Source organism: Podospora pseudoanserina, assembly GCF_035222485.1.
Source record: "Podospora pseudoanserina strain CBS 124.78 chromosome 7 map unlocalized CBS124.78p_7, whole genome shotgun sequence".
Taxonomy (NCBI): Eukaryota; Fungi; Ascomycota; class Sordariomycetes; order Sordariales; family Podosporaceae; genus Podospora; species Podospora pseudoanserina.
In genome coordinates this window covers 118,755-135,399 of record NW_026946671.1, presented here as the reverse complement: position 1 = coordinate 135,399, position 16,645 = coordinate 118,755, and the positions used below count along the sequence as shown (strand labels likewise).

General features: G+C 51.4%; 4 protein-coding genes across 4 annotated transcripts; 3 read left to right on the top strand and 1 right to left on the bottom strand.

Moving 5' to 3' along the window:
• Positions 1-280: 280 nt before the first annotated feature.
• On the top strand, positions 281-1,041 carry YCF1_1 (ATP-binding cassette glutathione S-conjugate transporter ycf1; the record flags this gene model as incomplete). The annotated part of the gene is made up of 2 exons (XM_062941088.1): positions 281-548; positions 734-1,041. 2 exons carry the CDS (start codon positions 281-283, stop codon positions 1,039-1,041), a joined length of 576 nt encoding a protein of 191 aa, XP_062796357.1.
• Positions 1,042-6,761: 5,720 nt separating this feature from the next.
• On the top strand, positions 6,762-11,506 carry QC764_707300 (uncharacterized protein). The gene is made up of 7 exons (XM_062950348.1): positions 6,762-8,188; positions 8,264-8,975; positions 9,040-9,229; positions 9,286-9,741; positions 9,811-10,041; positions 10,097-11,258; positions 11,328-11,506. The coding sequence occupies exons 2-6, from the start codon at positions 8,835-8,837 to the stop codon at positions 10,705-10,707; spliced, it is 1,629 nt and encodes a 542-aa protein (XP_062796356.1). The 5' UTR covers positions 6,762-8,188; positions 8,264-8,834; the 3' UTR covers positions 10,708-11,258; positions 11,328-11,506.
• Positions 11,507-13,967: 2,461 nt separating this feature from the next.
• QC764_707290 (uncharacterized protein) lies at positions 13,968-15,236 on the top strand. The gene is made up of 2 exons (XM_062950347.1): positions 13,968-14,875; positions 14,941-15,236. Exons 1-2 carry the CDS (start codon positions 14,761-14,763, stop codon positions 15,114-15,116), a joined length of 291 nt encoding a protein of 96 aa, XP_062796355.1. The 5' UTR covers positions 13,968-14,760; the 3' UTR covers positions 15,117-15,236.
• Positions 15,237-15,284: 48 nt separating this feature from the next.
• Positions 15,285-16,574, bottom strand: QC764_707280 (uncharacterized protein; the record flags this gene model as incomplete). Its single annotated transcript, XM_062950346.1, has 1 exon — positions 15,285-16,574. The coding sequence occupies one exon, from the start codon at positions 16,572-16,574 to the stop codon at positions 15,285-15,287; it is 1,290 nt and encodes a 429-aa protein (XP_062796354.1).
• Positions 16,575-16,645: the final 71 nt, after the last annotated feature.

Below are 16,645 nucleotides of genomic sequence, written 5' to 3'. Positions count from 1 at the left end.
TGGGATGGGATGGGATGGGATGGGATGAGACGGAAGGAGACATGAAGAGCGATGAGACGTAGAAGGACGGGAAGAGGAGTTCGGTGCTTCGCTCGCCGTCTGCTCTTGTTCTTTCTCTGTCTATTCCGTCTCTCCGTCGTATACACGATCCAATCCTTCCCCCTGCATGATCGCCGAGAGTGCGTAGGAGGGTGTGTTGGACACACAAGCTGGCCGGACTCCGAAGGGCATTGCGACGACAACATCAAGAAACCTGCCTGTGTGCTGCTGCTTAGGAATCATGAATTGCTCACCGACTACACCTTTACCTTTTGCACCCCCTCCTTCACTCCCTACCTTAATCACCTTGCCTTATACCCCCCCCCTCTGTACCCCAGCCCCCCCGAAATGTAAGGATCATGGTGGGGGGGTGGGTGGAGGGGTTATCACACCCACAATCTGCCGGCAGGGCGATAAGGCAGAGCAGCAACAACTGGGAGTAATGAGCATCCCAAACTTTCAGAATCGCCAACGGTCAAACGCCAAGTTTGAGCCTTTTCATTCACCGTGTGGGGTCTATCACACCGGCGCGAGTTTGGCCGCAGGATCAAGCTTAACAAGCCTCTCTCTCTCACACACACAAACTTGGGAACAGCATTCATTGGCCGCCTCTTCTTTCTCTCTTTGTCCCACACCCCTTTACCCACCGTTTACTAACCCTTTTTCTTCATTTCAGGATCCAACCTATCCCAAGGCCAACGCCAACTAGTCTCCCTTGCAAGAGCCATGCTCACCCCGTCTAATATTTTGGTTTTGGACGAAGCCACTGCCGCGGTGGACGTCCAGACTGATGCGCTGCTGCAGAACACGCTGAGGGGACCGTTGTTTGCGAACAGGACGATTATCACTGTGGCGCACAGGATTAATACTATTTTGGATAGTGATAGAGTCGTGGTGTTGGAGAGGGGGGAGGTGGTGGAGTTTGATACGCCCGAGAGGTTGATAGAGAAGAGGGGGGTGTTTTATGGGTTGGTTAGGGAGGCGGGGTTGGCGGAGGAGTAAGGCCAAAGGGCTGGTTGAAGGGGGAGGACACTTGGGGAAGGGGAGACACGAGCTGTCTGAAGGGGGGGATGGGGAAAAGAGTGGTGCTATGTATAAAATGGGTTGTGGGGAGTTCAAGATTGATAAAAGGTGCTGCAGGAGTAGATATCATAAGCGGGGGTGGGATCAAAACATGTAAACAACACAACACATCATCATCATCATTCATGTCTAAAAGAATGAGGGAACAAAAATGATCAGTTATGATGAGATTTCGATTCTGATGGAGCGAGCTGTGAGATCCGGCAGGTTTGAGGGAGGGTAGGTTGCCGAGGAAAATAACAGAACTTTTGACAACCAACTCCCCCGATCTGTCACCACTCCTGCAGCTCTGATCTTTGATCGATCTTGAGGGGAGGGGGGGTAGGGGGGGGGTTCCTCGGGTTTTTTCTTCCTTTTTCTTTTTTTCCTTCTTCTGAGGGTTGAAGCTTGATTTTCTATGAGAAGAGAGTCCTTTCGTTTCTTTTCATCCATCACCTTGGCCCTGTTCATAGTCAATCATCTACATGCCATGTACCTATATCCCTCACCTTTTTCCTCACGTTGATCGGCTTCGCCCTGTCGCATGATCGTTGGCCCTTTGGCGTCTACCTTTAGCGGTTCTTCTTTTTAAAATTCTCACACACCTGTTTCAAGTTCTTGTGCTTTTCATGATTCTCTTTCCTTCCCACCTCCCCAGCCCTTCTGACCCCTCTGTGCAGATGGTGATTCATTTTCCTTTTGCTCTTTCCTGTTTCAATGGTGCCGTCTAATTTAGCGCCCTTCCTTCTCATGTAGAAACTTGCCGACGGTGCATATCCCCCCAGATCGTATCCCCAACCAGTCACCAGGTCGGCGGTGCTGCCAGCATCTATCTATCTGCATGGGCTGAAGCCCACCGTCATCGTCAGATCATGTCACTTTTCATCCTCAAAACAGAAATAAAATGTGGAGAACATCGAGACCGACAGACCGGTTCGATGCAAGCCTCCTTTCTTTTTGGGCACCCTTGTTGGTTCGTTTCAATCTGTGGTGGTGGTACCCCGCGAAGGATTTCCATCCCTTGCCTTGCTCTGCTTTACCTTCCCATGTCGTCGTGGACAAGATAACTGGTACTGCCGAGTGATTATTAGAAAAAAAAAATACGTCTAGAAGGATATTCATTATGCCCAAAAGGATAGCGCCATCTATTCTGTCCACAGCAACATACCTTCTAATCGCGGCCCTTTTGCTCGTTTCGTCTCGCCTATATTTTGCTTCCTTGTTGGCGACGCCTTCCAAGAAACAAAAAGACTCAAACGAGGAAGCGGTCAGCACCGTCTGTTTCCCAAAAGACATCAAGCTTATCGATGGAGATGAAAACAGACATTGCTGATAACCAAATAAACGTCAGCAATAAAAACCGGAATCCCCCAAACCAGTAACCCGCCTTTACCCATCCGTACCTCAAATCTCACAGATTTTTTGCGTACGCAGACATCAAAAGGTGTTGTACACCACCGCACACTCCCTCCCAAAAAAGATGGTGTGCGGTCAGAGCAAAACCACACACTGTCCAGTCACACCCCAGACCCCCGTGAGCAATCTCGTGACCTATCCTTCCTGCCGTGTATCCCGATACTCCGAAAAAACCCATTAATCAAAAAGGCTGTGGGTGTGGTTGACAAAGCGGGATAGGCAGGGGGTGATGAGCTTCTGTTGGTGCCATGTTGTAACGAACCCCAAAAAACCACACAACAACGGCCTGCAAGGATCTTGTTTGGATTAACCTTGGGAGGACAGTTAAGCGAGCTGGATGCTACACCAAAGAAAAAAGCTGTTCCTGATTGACATGGCCGTTGAATATCATGAATATCAACAAGATGGCCGTCTCATCGACAAGGCGAGCCTCTCTCCTTGGTTTCCTGGCAAAAGTGTACACCATGCTCTTGGGGAGAAAAGTAAGCGTTAGGTTGCGTCGACTACGACACACAAAAGTGGAAAGGATAGGCCCTTCCAGTGTAGTATCAACACGGAAATCTGGAGTTCTTTGTGTAAGGGTCGTGGTGTGTACATGCGTGCGGCTGCGGCGGAGGCCATGATGGGATGGAGGGTAGTGATGAGATGATTGGTTTTCAGTCAAACCAAGCTAATAAAAGACATGTCCTTCTTGATAAGGGATTCAATCGTGGTCGGCGTGTGGACTATCCTCGCATGGGACGCGAGCCGGTATGATCTGACAAGGTGTGGATATGCCTTCATTTTGTCGTCTTGTAAATCGATAGTGACCGTTCCCCTCGTTTCGCGCCCTGACAGATGCCTCATCGATGCATGTTTAGAAAAAATGGCTTGACACGACGCACACGCAGCGGTTGTGTTACGTGGGCATGGATAGCCCCAACATCATTGCCATTTAAACGGCCATGAGCTGCTGATCACGCAGGCAGTCACAGGTGCGGGGATAAGGCCTCATACAGTTTCCTTCGGCAATCGATACCAGATGGACAGGACACGCCGAATGGGTTTGTAGCACAGCAGACACCGGGAAAATAGGAGGGACGGATGAGTGGTTGAGATATTCATAATGGAGGGACCCAGACTCGAAGATTAGGCGGTACGTTGAACTGCCCTTTGGGGTGGGTTACACAGGTGCCCAGGCTACTGTCGAGTTGAAAGCGTGCTGTGGGAGCACAAAAAGGGGTTGGCCATCGAGGACAAGGTGATCCTAGGCATAGCTGTCGTGATATGCCTGGATGTACATACTCGACAGTGCGCGTTGCAACCGAGCAAAGAGGCGGGCGATGATCAAGACGACTGGCGTCGGAAGTCGTAAGCTGCTCTCAATTAGACCCTCTCGTGTCTCATCCAAGTCGAACCGATGAGCTTATCAGGAAAACAAATCGTTGACAAGACCTTTTGCTGCGTGCTGCGTTGTTGGCGATGTTGTTCTAGCTTGTTCGGCGTCAACTAGTGAAGAAGCTATGCAAAGGTCGTTGGTGCGCATCAAAGACCGAGAGGTTCGGACTCTTGTAGCAATGCCTGGTGTTGGTGTTGCAAGTTGCGAAGGGTACGCTTGCCGTGGCTATCGATGTGCCCTGCGTTGTGGAACCAGCCAGGAGATGCATGAGCGCAGCGTCAGCACTGTGAACCATCGTGGTGAGCGTTGCGGTCGTGGTATGGACGCAACCAACAGGTGCTCCAATGCTGAAACCTCGGAACCAGCTGGGCCAAGACGGCTACGGACTACCATGTTGGGCCAACCTCTTCCCCAGGTTGGGAGGTCGATAGCACACCATCTCGCGAGTAAGACGCCAGCTGTCTGAAGCCCTGATGTCAGAGCCAGACACACATTTCCAGCCGCTCCCGCTCTGGCTGCTTCTGACACCTCGCCTGCCAAAAATGATCCTTCTAGTGTTGGCTGGAAGGCTGAATCCTTCGCTGTCGGAAACAATGATTTTCCGTGGTGTTTTCCTCCGAGAGGTTACGGAGGTTACCACCAGCTCGGTAACAGCCCAGTTGCACTAACCACTGGTGATTGATGATGGTCGAAAAAGGCTTGCCAGCCACCGCCTTGTTTGTGCGCGCCATTTCCGCCGTCAGGCTGATTCATAGCCAGTTGGATCGCCGTGGCATTTCTCACCATGCAAGAGAAACTGAAAGGGGAATAGCCATAGAAACACGTCGGTCCACTACAAGTTTGTTTGTGTAACTTATCCTCGGGCCGCTTGGGCCACCCCTAGTCTGTGGCTGTCAAAACCTGGGGGAAAAGGGCTGCTTTTCATGCCGCTGATTGGTTGACTTGGGCAAGATGTGGTTGGACGAAGAAACATAGGGACCTGTCGAGATCTGGACCGGGAGGCTTGGCTTTGGTGATGACCAGCATGTACAGTCAGTATCTGTGCCCAATGCATGCGACGACAGCAAGACATGTTGGTTGACGGCGGTTGCTGTTTCAAGAGGAGGGGAAGCCACAAACTGTGGCCTGGCTGATCTGGTGGCGTCTGATAGGGCAGACTGCCCGAGATGCGCTGCAAAGGAGCCTGTATGGTCATCGATGGAAGCGGGGAGGGGGTTATCGCAGGCGGTTGGCAGGCAATCAATGCCAGCCAGGATCGGAGGACATTTCTCCTTTCTGAGAGCTGTGGAAATCCACGACGAGCCAGCGAGATTCCATGCCCAAAAGAAATGATGGCGTCTGGCGGTCAGAAAACGATGAGGTCAACGATGGACGTCCGAATGCCGGTCCCGAGAGAGTGGTTTCATTTCCACCGAGGAATCCTGGCGGCTGGGCGTGGTGAGAACCAACTGGAGCACCATGTCCTCCAAAGAGGTAAGCCGACCCCGCAAGAATTGGCAAGAAACAGCAGAGATTGTCGGCCAATGCTGTCAAATGCGGTTTTCGTCAAGTTGACCAGAGACGGCGGACGGGTGGGCAAGGGCCGTTCCGGCAATCTGGTACCGCGCATCTGACAACAGGTTAGAAGTGAGATATGAGGAGACGAAGAAGTGGTGAAGTTGGCCAGAGCCGGAGACTCATCGAGGCCATGATTAGGTAATCAGAAAACCGGCAGTTGCACTGGTTGCAAGTCTGACCCAGCAGGAATATTTCCCTTTGATAAGGAAATGAAACGACGGGAAAAGATAAGGCAGCAGATAGATGGCAGTTATAGAAGTCGAGGCAGTGGGGGTAGCTTCCTCTCTCTCTCCACATGAAGTGAGGTGCTCCTGCCTTTCTCCTGTTGTTCCTGTCTTTGGTGAGGTGCCCTGGTTGTTCCCCTCTCGGGTGTTCCTTCCAAAGTTGCTCGATTGCGTTAGAGGTAGGTGCTGCCCAACGGTTGAGTGTGGTGTGGTCAGCACGCAATTGCAGCTCTGGCATCGATGCGGTTATATGTTATTTTTTGCCCAGTTGTCACTGGCAATTGATTTCTGACGATAGAAGGTGTTTGGCCTGAAAATGCACCATTAGGCTATGCTCGGGTACGGTACACAGCGGTTGGCGGAGACCAGTCGAGTCGAATCAGCAGCGTCACATCAAAAGCCTGACAAGCTGGAAGCGCAACAATGCAGAAAGAGCAGAATTCGGCGACAAGTGCATCCCTTGATTTCCCCATCCATCTTGCTGCTTACTGCGTGCATCTCTGGCCGCAGCATGGCAGCAGTTGGGCAGGTCACCTAAGCGATGATTAATGCTCTAGCCTGCTTCGTGAGGGAGAGCAGAGTTGGGCATCTGTTGGCGGAGATGGAGATGTTAGACTGTGCACAACAAGGAGCATACCGAGGCATTGATCATCGCCCTATATCCACTGGCAGGATGATTGTGTCCTTGGCAATGCGCGTCAAATCGTTTGGGCATCTCGGTATCTGCCTGAGGAGCAGAGCACAGCATAGAAGAGGGCATCATCTGTCATGATAAACTTTTGACACTTTCATCAGACAATTGGCTCGTGCTCTCGACGACTCCACCTCGCCGAAGCTGTCGCGCCTTCTTTGGGAAGCTGTTTCCGGGATCCAGGAAATCGCGAACTCCCGCAGTCGGTGGACCCCCGTAACTAACCCCCGCCCTGGCCCCACAGGGACGAGATCTACCTAACCTGGCGGAAGCTTGAGGAGCTTGAGGAGCTTGAGGAGCTTGGACCTTTACCAGGTATCCAGGAGCAGCTCGACGGCTGACGCCTTATCATTTTGTCTCACCTCTCTCCTCACCAGGCCAACACCTAACAGTACGAATACAGTACTCGTACAACTGTGCCGACAGTCGGCCGTCCCCTCGTGTTGGTTGCTCTGCGAGATTTAGGACTGCCAGGGGCAGCATACATTGCGATATCACCACGGCCTCTGCCATCATGTTAAGAAGGTAGAACATGAGGTATATGGAATGTATCAGGCCCTTAATCAGTACATGTTTACTTAGGTGCCACAGATCACAGAAAGGTCAAGCTCCCGTGGCACTTATCGCATCGTAACAACGGTGTTGCCGCCTGGTGGACAGCAAGAGTAAAGTCGAACACGGGCTGGGGGGCTGTCTTGCAACATGGACCCATGCCGGCTGAGGCCATGGCTGAATCGTCAGCGTTTGGCACACCCCCTCACCACCACCACCACCACCGTCGTCGTCTCTCCCAGACCCCGCTGCACGCTCCCGATATACATGCAACTACAGTGCGACCCGACACTCCCAAGGTCCCAATCGAGTCGCCTTGAGAACAAAACCCGCTGCCGCTGCAGTCCGTCCTGCAGTGCCTGGTCACTCTGCAGTTGGGCTGCCAAGTTCAAACTGGCTATCGAGTAGAGCAATCACCCACTCGTTTGTCCGCTGTCGTACTCTCGCCCTCTGTGCTGACGTCTGTGGTCCCAACCCCGACAGCCTACCGATTTGAAGCCTCAAATCAAATGCCCAGAAATTTGTAGCTGTTAACTGTTTTTTTCTGTGTGACAAGCGGTCGATCCCTTCTATATTTTCCTCCCCCGTCTCCTGCCTCCTTTTTCGGAAGCACTCTCTCTCTGGTCTAGCATTGTTTCGACACCTGCATGAACCCACGACAAGCCCAACTCGACATACTGACTGTTTCTCTGACACCACCAGAACTCTCACCATTCACACACTAGCCCTCACCACCCACACGCTCTTCAACAAGAGCGGAGCCAGTCACCTCCAACACCAAGCCTCTAGGCTCGGCCCTGCTCGTGGTGATCACCAGCTCGGCAGCAGAGTGACAGCTGCTTATTGCATACATTTCTGCATGTACTCGATCTGCTATTTCTTGCGCTCTCCCCCACGATCGTCAGGACTATCGTCTTCAGGAACCACCGTGTTGGGAATTTTTCAAACCACTGTCTGTTCCGTCTAGGCCGGCCTGCTCCCGCCACCTTTTCGTGTTCTGCTTGTCATTAGCCGCTGCTTTTTCGAGGTTCCTTGCGCCCAAGGATCCAGGCTGGATTCAGGACCAGCTTCTTGAAAGGCAGGGGGCGCCCTCCTTACCCGCATACATACGTATTTCTACACACTATATACACTTTTGTTTTTACCCACACACCCACATGCACGCACCTTCTCACCTCCACATTGACATCAGCATCCTGCACCCACATCAGCTACGTTGAGGGTCCAGCCCCTGGTGGATATTAGACGGAAGAGAACCGCCGTTGACTGGTGAGTCCTGACCACCAGAGTGTCTCATGCAACTTGCAGACAACAAAGACTGACCGTGGTCCATCTCCCACCCAGGAGTTCGCAGCCCCCATCTCACACTTGTGTTTGAGACCAGCACCCCAGTGTCTCCACCTCCAGCATCAATATTGCAAACAGCACTGAAATTGCTCCCTGACAAGCAGCCATCGACCTTCTTTGTGGCCCAGCCATTACTGTCTCCATCAGAGCTGTCATTGGACTACCAGGGACTCTGGCTGTTTGGTCCCCCTCCCGTCTCCATCTCGGCCACCAGCACGTTGCCTTCCGTTCCATCCGATCATCAGGAATACCCGTGGCTTCCCTAACCTTTGGCACCGTTAACCAACGTCTGCCCGCCTGCAATAAGTTGACGGCGTCTTGACAAGCTTCCTCTCCCTGCTAAACGCTAGCAAGGGTTCCTTCACCTTCAGGCTCTGTCGCTATCACAACCATCCAACAAAGGCTGTCTGACCACCCCCCCCCCTCCCCCTTCCTGGGCACAAGTGATTGGGTGCCAACGGATATATCAGCGTGAAGCCCCCCAGACCCATCTGATTCCAGCACTGTAACACCTCCAACCTCACCTAGCACCATCACAACTTTGAGCTCAAGTCGACTCACCGCAATCATGGTTAATACTCACAGCCATGTCTATCCCCGACCTGCTCATCCAAGGCAAGCGTGGCAACCAGAAAGAGCCGGTCTGATGCCGGCTCCAGGGGATGGCCGTTACCTGGCACCAGATTCTGTTAGGACAGTGCCTCCTGCAGTACGTGTCTAGAACTGAATCTCACATCCTCTCTTCCTGAAAACAGGAACTAACAGTGTTGCAGACAGTTGGCAGAGCGTTGCGAGAAGTCTGCCACATCAACCACAAGAACTTCTTTCTTGCAGTTACCCTCGAGAATGGCGAGCACGCTTTCTTTTCTGGTCCAGAGAATGTCGATGCGGTAGATGCTAGCAGGATGTTCCACATGAACATCTTCCTGCAGTATCAGCAAGGAATACCCCCACACGTATCAAGTACGGAACCTCATCCATGTCATCTTTCATTCCGATGTATGCTAACACGATTGCAGGAGAGACTGGCCCTCTTCAGGGAGATTATTCTGGTAATGATCTCTATTATGCGCATGCTGTAGGCCCATACGGTCGTCACGACAGAGGATATGATCATGACGAGTTTGATCATGGCGCTGCCTCCCAACGCAGGAAACGCCCACGACGGGCCAGAGCACCACGGTCGTTGGAGGAGGAGGAGGTGGCTACCGTCACTGCCGGGTCGAGGAAGACCACCATCATGATTGGAGATTCGGATGTTGTGCGGGCCTTTTATGAACGTCGTTTTCGGCTCTGTCACCAGATTCTCTGCCGGTGCATTGCCAAGGCCTTTGTGAAGCTTATGGAGCCCAAAAAGCAGACGAACCATCCTTATACAAAGGGTCAAGAGGCGGCACCAAGGTGGTGGCCAAATGACTATGGTCCTAACAGAGTGCTTCTGAGGCACAAGGAACCGGATCACATCAAGAAAGAAGGTCTGTGTACCATCATACTCTTGGGTATCTGAATCTGAAAGAACGCCAGGTTGCTAATATTTTGATTAGAGCGTGTGCACCTGCTGACCCATATCCTCCGCATGCTTACTGAGCCGAATCATAAGCAACACGAGGACATTCGGTCGCAACATCTGACTGTGGCCAAGCTGGAGGAGGCTGCTATGGATGCTGCCGCCTCTTTCTTCAATGCCTCGGGGGAGAACATGAAGAAGAAACTGTGGCTCAAGGAGGCGTTTAAGGTAGCAAAGGCGGAGGAGAAGCTCAAGAGGGGTGAGATAGGTGAGTGCTGAGCAAACTGAGGCACTGAGTTTCTGATGATTAACGTGTCCTGCAGACCCCACCACCCAAATCTTCGTGACGGCGGATAACCACGAGCCCGAGGACGACGACGACGATGGGCATGAGGCCGAATACGAGCGGGTCAAGCGTGAGGAGGATACCGGTGATGCCCCGGACCCCATCGCCCGAACCATGTCTGTCCAGAGCTACGGAAGCGACATGGCGATGCGCGATGCTCATCCTGGTCCCGCAATCGTGCATACCGATTTGGCACCAACACAGCAAAACTATGTGGAAGGAGTTTCCCTAACGGTTGGCGGGCCACCTCATCTGGCCAGTCCAATGCAAGAGGTTGACAACAGCCGCCGAGCCATGTACGGATCTGCTGCCGATTTTGGAGGATCGACCGGACCGGCGACGCTGTATCCGACTCAGTGGCAACACAATCCGGCGGCTCAGACGACGGCGTCCGGGATGTATACATACACGCAAGCGCAACCGGCACATACATCGCACGTTTATCCGACTCATGAGCAAGCCCCGTCTTTGCAGCCCCAATCCTATTTGACGTCGGGATATGAGACGCTGCCGGGTTCTCACACTCTATATCGTAATAACAGTTACCTATCGCCGACGGGGAGGTTTCCCAGAGACGGGTCACAGTAGCCATGGGACGATAGGTGGGGGTTAGGGGATGCACAGCAACAATAACAACAACTTTGCACAAATGGGTGGTTGACTGCTTTTGGGTATCTTGACAGGCAAAACGGAGACTGATGTGGACAACAGCACAGGAGATGGGTGAAGTGGGTTGGTTGGATTGATTTGGGTTTTCTTTTCTTGAGCGTGGCGCTTCAGATTGATGACTGCCATTTTCTTTTTTACATTCAGGAACACAGTTTGGGTTTGCAGCTTTCTTGGGGGGTTCAGCAACAGCGAAGTTTGTCCTTTGCTTCTATCAGTTTTTTGCGGTTAAGGCGCAAAGTAACATCGCTTGCTCCGGGTGAGCAGTCGGGTGGATTGGATAGAGGGGATCGATCTTTTTGCATGAGTTTGTTTCTTTACTTGGGTATTCTGATGCTGGTCTGTTGCACTTTTTTCTTTCTCGGTAATAAATTCCTGTCTGTTCAGAGGGGCTCTTGACATGGGGGATGGGGGTTAGTGTTGGGACCTTTTGCATTGGGGGGAATTGTTTATGGCTGTTATGAAATCTTATTCTCTTCTTCTACTTCTTCTTCTTCTTCTTCTTCTTCTTCTTCTTCTTCTTCTTCTTCTTCTTCTTCTTCTTCTTCTTCTTCTTCTTCTTCTTCTTCTTCTTGCTATGGGGTGGATAAGGGACATTTTCTCACACCTGTGTCGGTTTGTGTGTTTGTTTGTTTTTGGCTTTGTGCAATGGGATAGTTTAGGGGAGGGGAGAGGGGGGAGGGGTTTAATAAGGGTAGTGTGAATTAGTTGAATAAAGAGAATTCTGTTGAGAGTAGGAGTCTAAAGAGTGTTGGTGGCTATCTATTGTTGACATCTTGTGGTATGCTTGGTGCAGAAGGCCAGGCAGAACTCATTGACCTGCTGGCATGCCATGGACAAAAATAACTGGTTCTGTCAGGCAGAAAAGGCGTAATGATGGAGAGTTAAATATCTCTCTTAAAGGCATACAGATTATCTTTTAAAGAATTACAAACTATCCTGAAAACCTACAAGCTATCTTTAGAGGAGTTTCGATTGCCTAGGTATCTTTTCATGCGTGGTTCAGGATGTTGCTATCTTGTCTTGGTTTTATTTACGGAGCTAGTAGTTATTTTGCCCACTGCGGTTTTGGCTTGGTCATGCATGGATGGTCTTTGGGAAATTTCAACAGGTATTGAGACTGGTTGTACAAAGCTGGGAAGATGTGTGGAGTGCGGGCAAAATGGGGGGAGGGGGGGGGCCGTAATGTGACGTGTGATATATTTGGGGGAGGGAAAGGGGAGGGGGGGGTTTCTTTGTTTACTTTTGGGTGGGCTTTCAGCTGGGATAATCTTTGGGTAGCCTTGAAAGGGCTGACTGCTTGGGTAGTTACTTGGTAGGGGAGGGTTTCGGTGTTATTGACAGCCTGTCGTTCTTGTTTACGGTTTCTTTGAGAGAGAGAGGTTATACGAGGTAAGGGGTGAGGGTGGTGGTGGAAGGGGGTTAAAGATGGTGGTGGTGTTGATGATGTGTGGGATTCCTTTGTGGTGGTGTTTCACCACTGGTGTAATTGACTTGAGGCTTGACAAAGACGTGGGTAAGGGACGGGGATTGGTCTGAAAAGGAGGGGTGTGATTCAACGTTTGAAGGGGGGCTGGGGGATTTGCCTGTATGTAGAATCATCCTTTCTTTTCCTTTCGGATTACCCAGTTGGGGGTGATCATCATGGTAGCTTCTTTTCTCAACTTTCCCAGATGACATTCATGTCTCTCCCCGGCTATCACCTTCCCCCGGTTTTGAAGGCTCGTGGATCGTCAAGATGTATGTCGATCGGTTGTAACCCTCCCTGCCTACCAACCTACCAACTCACATGCCTAGAATAACATTCTCAAAAAAACAAAGTAGAATCACCCATATTTATAGGAGGGTAGTATAGCATCTCGGCCCCTCTCTCGGTCCGAAAAACACTTCCAGTGTGGTGTGTGTGTGTGTGCCTGGAAGGGTCGAGGAGAAGTTGATGAAAGCACTGGATAAGGATGAAAAGCCTTTGCATATTGCGCGTACTCTATCTTCTGGGATCGCATATGCATCCTGCTCCTAACCGTTCTCTGTGTGGGGGGTTTAGATGGGGGCTTACCTAGGGAACCTCGGTTTGAGCTTCTCCGGTTCAACATCCAAGCTGAATGATAGGTAAGGCATGTCCGATTTTTCGGGGGCTCGGCCGAGGCCTGACGGAAGGAAACATGCTATGACACAGGGGGGTGGGGTGAGAGTTGTTATTTATGAGTTCAGAGATGTGATCTATCTTCTGACTAGGCAAGAGACAAGAGGCAAGAGGCAAGCAACAGATACGACGGGGGGCGGGCGGCGTTAGGAGGGTGTGTTTTCATGGGATGCAGAGGCGGGAGGCTCATCGTACGATCTGATAGTTTTTCTCTTCTTTTTCTTTTTTTGCCTGGGGCGAGATCGGTTGCTGCAGAAAGTTTGAGTGTAAGTAGGGAGGTTATTCCGAAGGCATGCAGACTCTGGTTCTTTGGTTATGGGGAAAGAAGAAGAAAGGAGAAACTACCTAAGGTTGTGCACCGAGCTTGAAGAGACAGACGAACCTGACCCCCACTCTTGAAGAAACCCAGTTGGTTTGGCGAAGTAGTAAGGTTGGACAAAATATATCCCGAGGCGTATTTCATGTACGTGATGGTGTGAAAAGTGCGGGTGAGAGTTTCCTGGTTGCTGGAATTTTGATGTGGCTTGCCTCTAGGGAGAAAAACTTGACAAAGCCAAGGCGGGGATGGGAGCCGGGGACACACAGGAAGTTGAGCAAATCCTGTCGCAAGAACGGGGGAATTTTGAAGCCGGTGAGCCGGACGTGGAAGGAGGTGCAGGGAGCAAACGGGTGCTTGCATGTGAGCTAGTCTGGGGGCTGCATGACCAGGTACAAACTGGACTTGAAGGCTTTTGAGGCGGAGGTATCAACTTGTACTTGATACCTAGATCATGGCTGAGCTGTTTCGGCTCGCTTGAAAAGTGCACTTTTGAGGCAGGCTGTGATGAATGGGGGCGTGTGTATGGATGGTTTGTGCAAATGTAAACATCGCGCTGGCCGATGTTAGCTAGCCTCTGGATGGCAAAGGTTATGTAACGTGGTATGCTGTCGTTTCACATACTCTAATTCTAAATGAGATGACGTCTTTTTGAAGAACTGTGCACGGCATAAAGCATGTGACAGGAGGCCGAGTTGACTTGTCTTGGAAAGAGCGAACCGAGGACAATAGAGCTCAATGTGCAATGAGATGAAAGTCTGCTCTTGATTTATGAGTTGTCCGTCCTCTGGGTATTGTACAAAAAAGATATCGACCCGAAAGACTCGATCAAAAGAGTGGCAAACTCGAGGTTTTCCCTGGTAACAATAGACAAACGGAAGAAGAGTAGTGGCCTGACGGACTTGAGAGGTCGAAGTGAAAGCTCATTTCTGATGGTCCATGGATTTCCTTCATCTCCCTCGCCGTCACAGCAGGGCGCATAATTTTCAGATAAATAAAGCGAATAAGGACTCTGAGAAAGCTGGGAAATGAGATTTACTCATGTATTCGGTCCTCGAAAGTTTGTTGCCTCATGTGTGTTCGAAGCCAGATTGAAGCCGAGTACATTGCTCAGCCTCTTGTTATATTGACCCTGGGCTCCGGGTGATTTGATATGCTGCGCTTCATTTCATGTTCTGATGCCCAGATTCTCAATTACCCGCCAGCTCTGTGAGGCGATGGTAGTACCGACCTCGGGAATAGCCTCATTCCCTTGCAAATGCTGACACTTTCAACTCGGGTCCGCGGAGCTCACCAACACCAATCAACATGACTTGAATTTGAGTCGACATATGATCAAGAGTGTAAACTCAGATCTTGAATGCCGCAGCGACGAAATCCTTCGAGGTGAGAATAAATAGCGTGTGAAAACGCCCCGTGAACTTCCAGTATTCTCATCATCAATCCAACCTCAACCATCACATCTTAGGCTATATACCAAACACTACCGCTTTATACCGCTTCAACCACTGTCAAAATGGTCAAATTCACCACGGCCGTCTCCCTTATCGCCCTCACCATGGCCCCGGCCGCTCTTGGCAAAAACTGCAAGGGTAGCCTGATGTACTGCGGACGCGGACTGCTCAACAAGGGTCAGTGACCATAACCTAGCTTCTTCATTACCTGATGAGACAGCTAACATATCGCCTTCGCGTAGGCAACTACTATGACCAAATCATCGAGGCTCTCCAGGGCTCTGGCCAGCCGACTGATTCTGCCCATGTCAATAACTCCTTGTTCTTTTGCAAGAGTGATGGAAACATCATTTTCCAGGCCTTTTGCCAGACTAGCGGGTGCATCAATGGTGGTGCTGATCACAGTGATTACTGCTAGGTCTCAACTCGAGGGTGGTTTTGGGATGGTGGGGTGGGAGACTTCGCAACGGGGCAGTGGTGAGCGAGGAGGATTGTAGTGACGACATGGTTTCTGTAGTGTCAATAAAGATGTTCTCCCTTCCATCTTGAGATTTTCAAGATCAGTGAAACAACCACCGTGTCGACCTTAACCCTGGGTTTCTTTTGGTGCTGTCTCATCATCACTGGCTTCATCTCCATCTTCTCTTTCATCACCATCGACTTCATCACCGGACGACCCTTCATCCTCCTCATCAGCATCCTCCTCCTCCTCACCACTTTCCCCCCACCCCTCAAACTCCTCCTCCTCCTCTTCCTCACTCTCCTCCTCCTCCTGCTTCCTTTTCCTCCCCTGCCCTTGTCCAGGCATCTCCCCCTCCTGCTTCCTATTCTTCCCCTGCCCTGGTCCAGCTTTCTCCCCCTCCCCCTTCCTCACAAAAACAAAACTCCTGCTCTCCCTCCTCTCTCCCTTCCAAGCCCTCTCGCTCACCTCCCCCGTCTTCTTGTTCCTCACCACCCCCAACGTCCTAGCATGCGCATAACCCGGGTACGCCCCCGCCTGAAACCTGAAACTCCTCTCCACCTCCAACCCGGCATGTCGCGCCAGGTCACGGATATTCCACAAGGTATACGGCTCCCCCTCAAACAACGTGATGATAATCTTTCCCCTTGGCGCCAAATGAAGTAGAGCCCGGCGGAAAAAACCAACCAGCATCTCCTGATTCGCTCTCACTTGTCGGTTGACATCTTTTGACTTGCCGCCGATGTGGGGAAAGTTGAAGATTATGCGGGAGAAGGATTGGGATTTGAGGGAGAGTTTGGTGGCGTCGATGTTGTAGAGGAGTTTGTTGTTGTTTGGTGGGGAGTTTGGGTGAGCGTTTGGGGGGGATAGGAGGAGGGAGATGTTTTTGTCGACGTGGGGGTATTTTTCTTGGAGGGCGGGGAGGGAAGGTTCGAAGACGGTGGAGGTTAGGGCGGTGCATTTGTGGTGGGAGGATAGGGAGGCGGAGAAGGAGAGGTCGGCTTCGCCTAGGAGGAGGATGGTGTCGGTTGGGGCAAAGGGGATGATGGGGGCGGATTGGGAGGGTTGATGGTGTTTTTTCTTGGGTTTATTGGATTGTTGTTGTTGCTGGGGGCGATTTTGGGAGGTTTTCTGTTTCTTTGAGGGGGGACCTTGAGGTTGAGATGGTTTTTGTTTTTGCTGGGAGATGGCTGATTTGAGGGCCTCTTGGAGGCGGCCGCGTTTCTTAGCCATTGTGAACTGAGATTCAGTTTCTTTGGGATATAAAAAGTCGTTGGATGGGATGCAGAAGCTGTCGTAGTCGATATCGGGCCGGAGGTGGACGGACGTAACGGGGCGACTCGGCGATCTGCCGGGAGACGGAGGAGATGATGGACGGCAGAAAAAAAAGGCTGGGTCCCGGCAGGCAAGCGGCATGGTTCCAGCCGCACAGGCGCGCGGCAGTGGGGTTGCACTGGGCGCTCAGCGCCAAGCCGGCCCCGGAAGCT

What these genes read in the sequence shown, in the direction of transcription:
- QC764_707300 (XM_062950348.1), top strand. Translation starts at nt 8,835, where the DNA reads ATGGTTAATACTCACAGCCATGTCTATCCCCGACCTGCTCATCCAAGG. An exon ending in TTAGGACAGTGCCTCCTGCA is followed by an intron (nt 8,976 to 9,039) that starts GTACGTGTCTAG and finishes ACAGTGTTGCAG; the next exon opens with ACAGTTGGCAGAGCGTTGCG. An exon ending in AATACCCCCACACGTATCAA is followed by an intron (nt 9,230 to 9,285) that starts GTACGGAACCTC and finishes ACACGATTGCAG; the next exon opens with GAGAGACTGGCCCTCTTCAG.
- QC764_707290 (XM_062950347.1), top strand. Translation starts at nt 14,761, where the DNA reads ATGGTCAAATTCACCACGGCCGTCTCCCTTATCGCCCTCACCATGGCC. An exon ending in ACGCGGACTGCTCAACAAGG is followed by an intron (nt 14,876 to 14,940) that starts GTCAGTGACCAT and finishes GCCTTCGCGTAG; the next exon opens with GCAACTACTATGACCAAATC.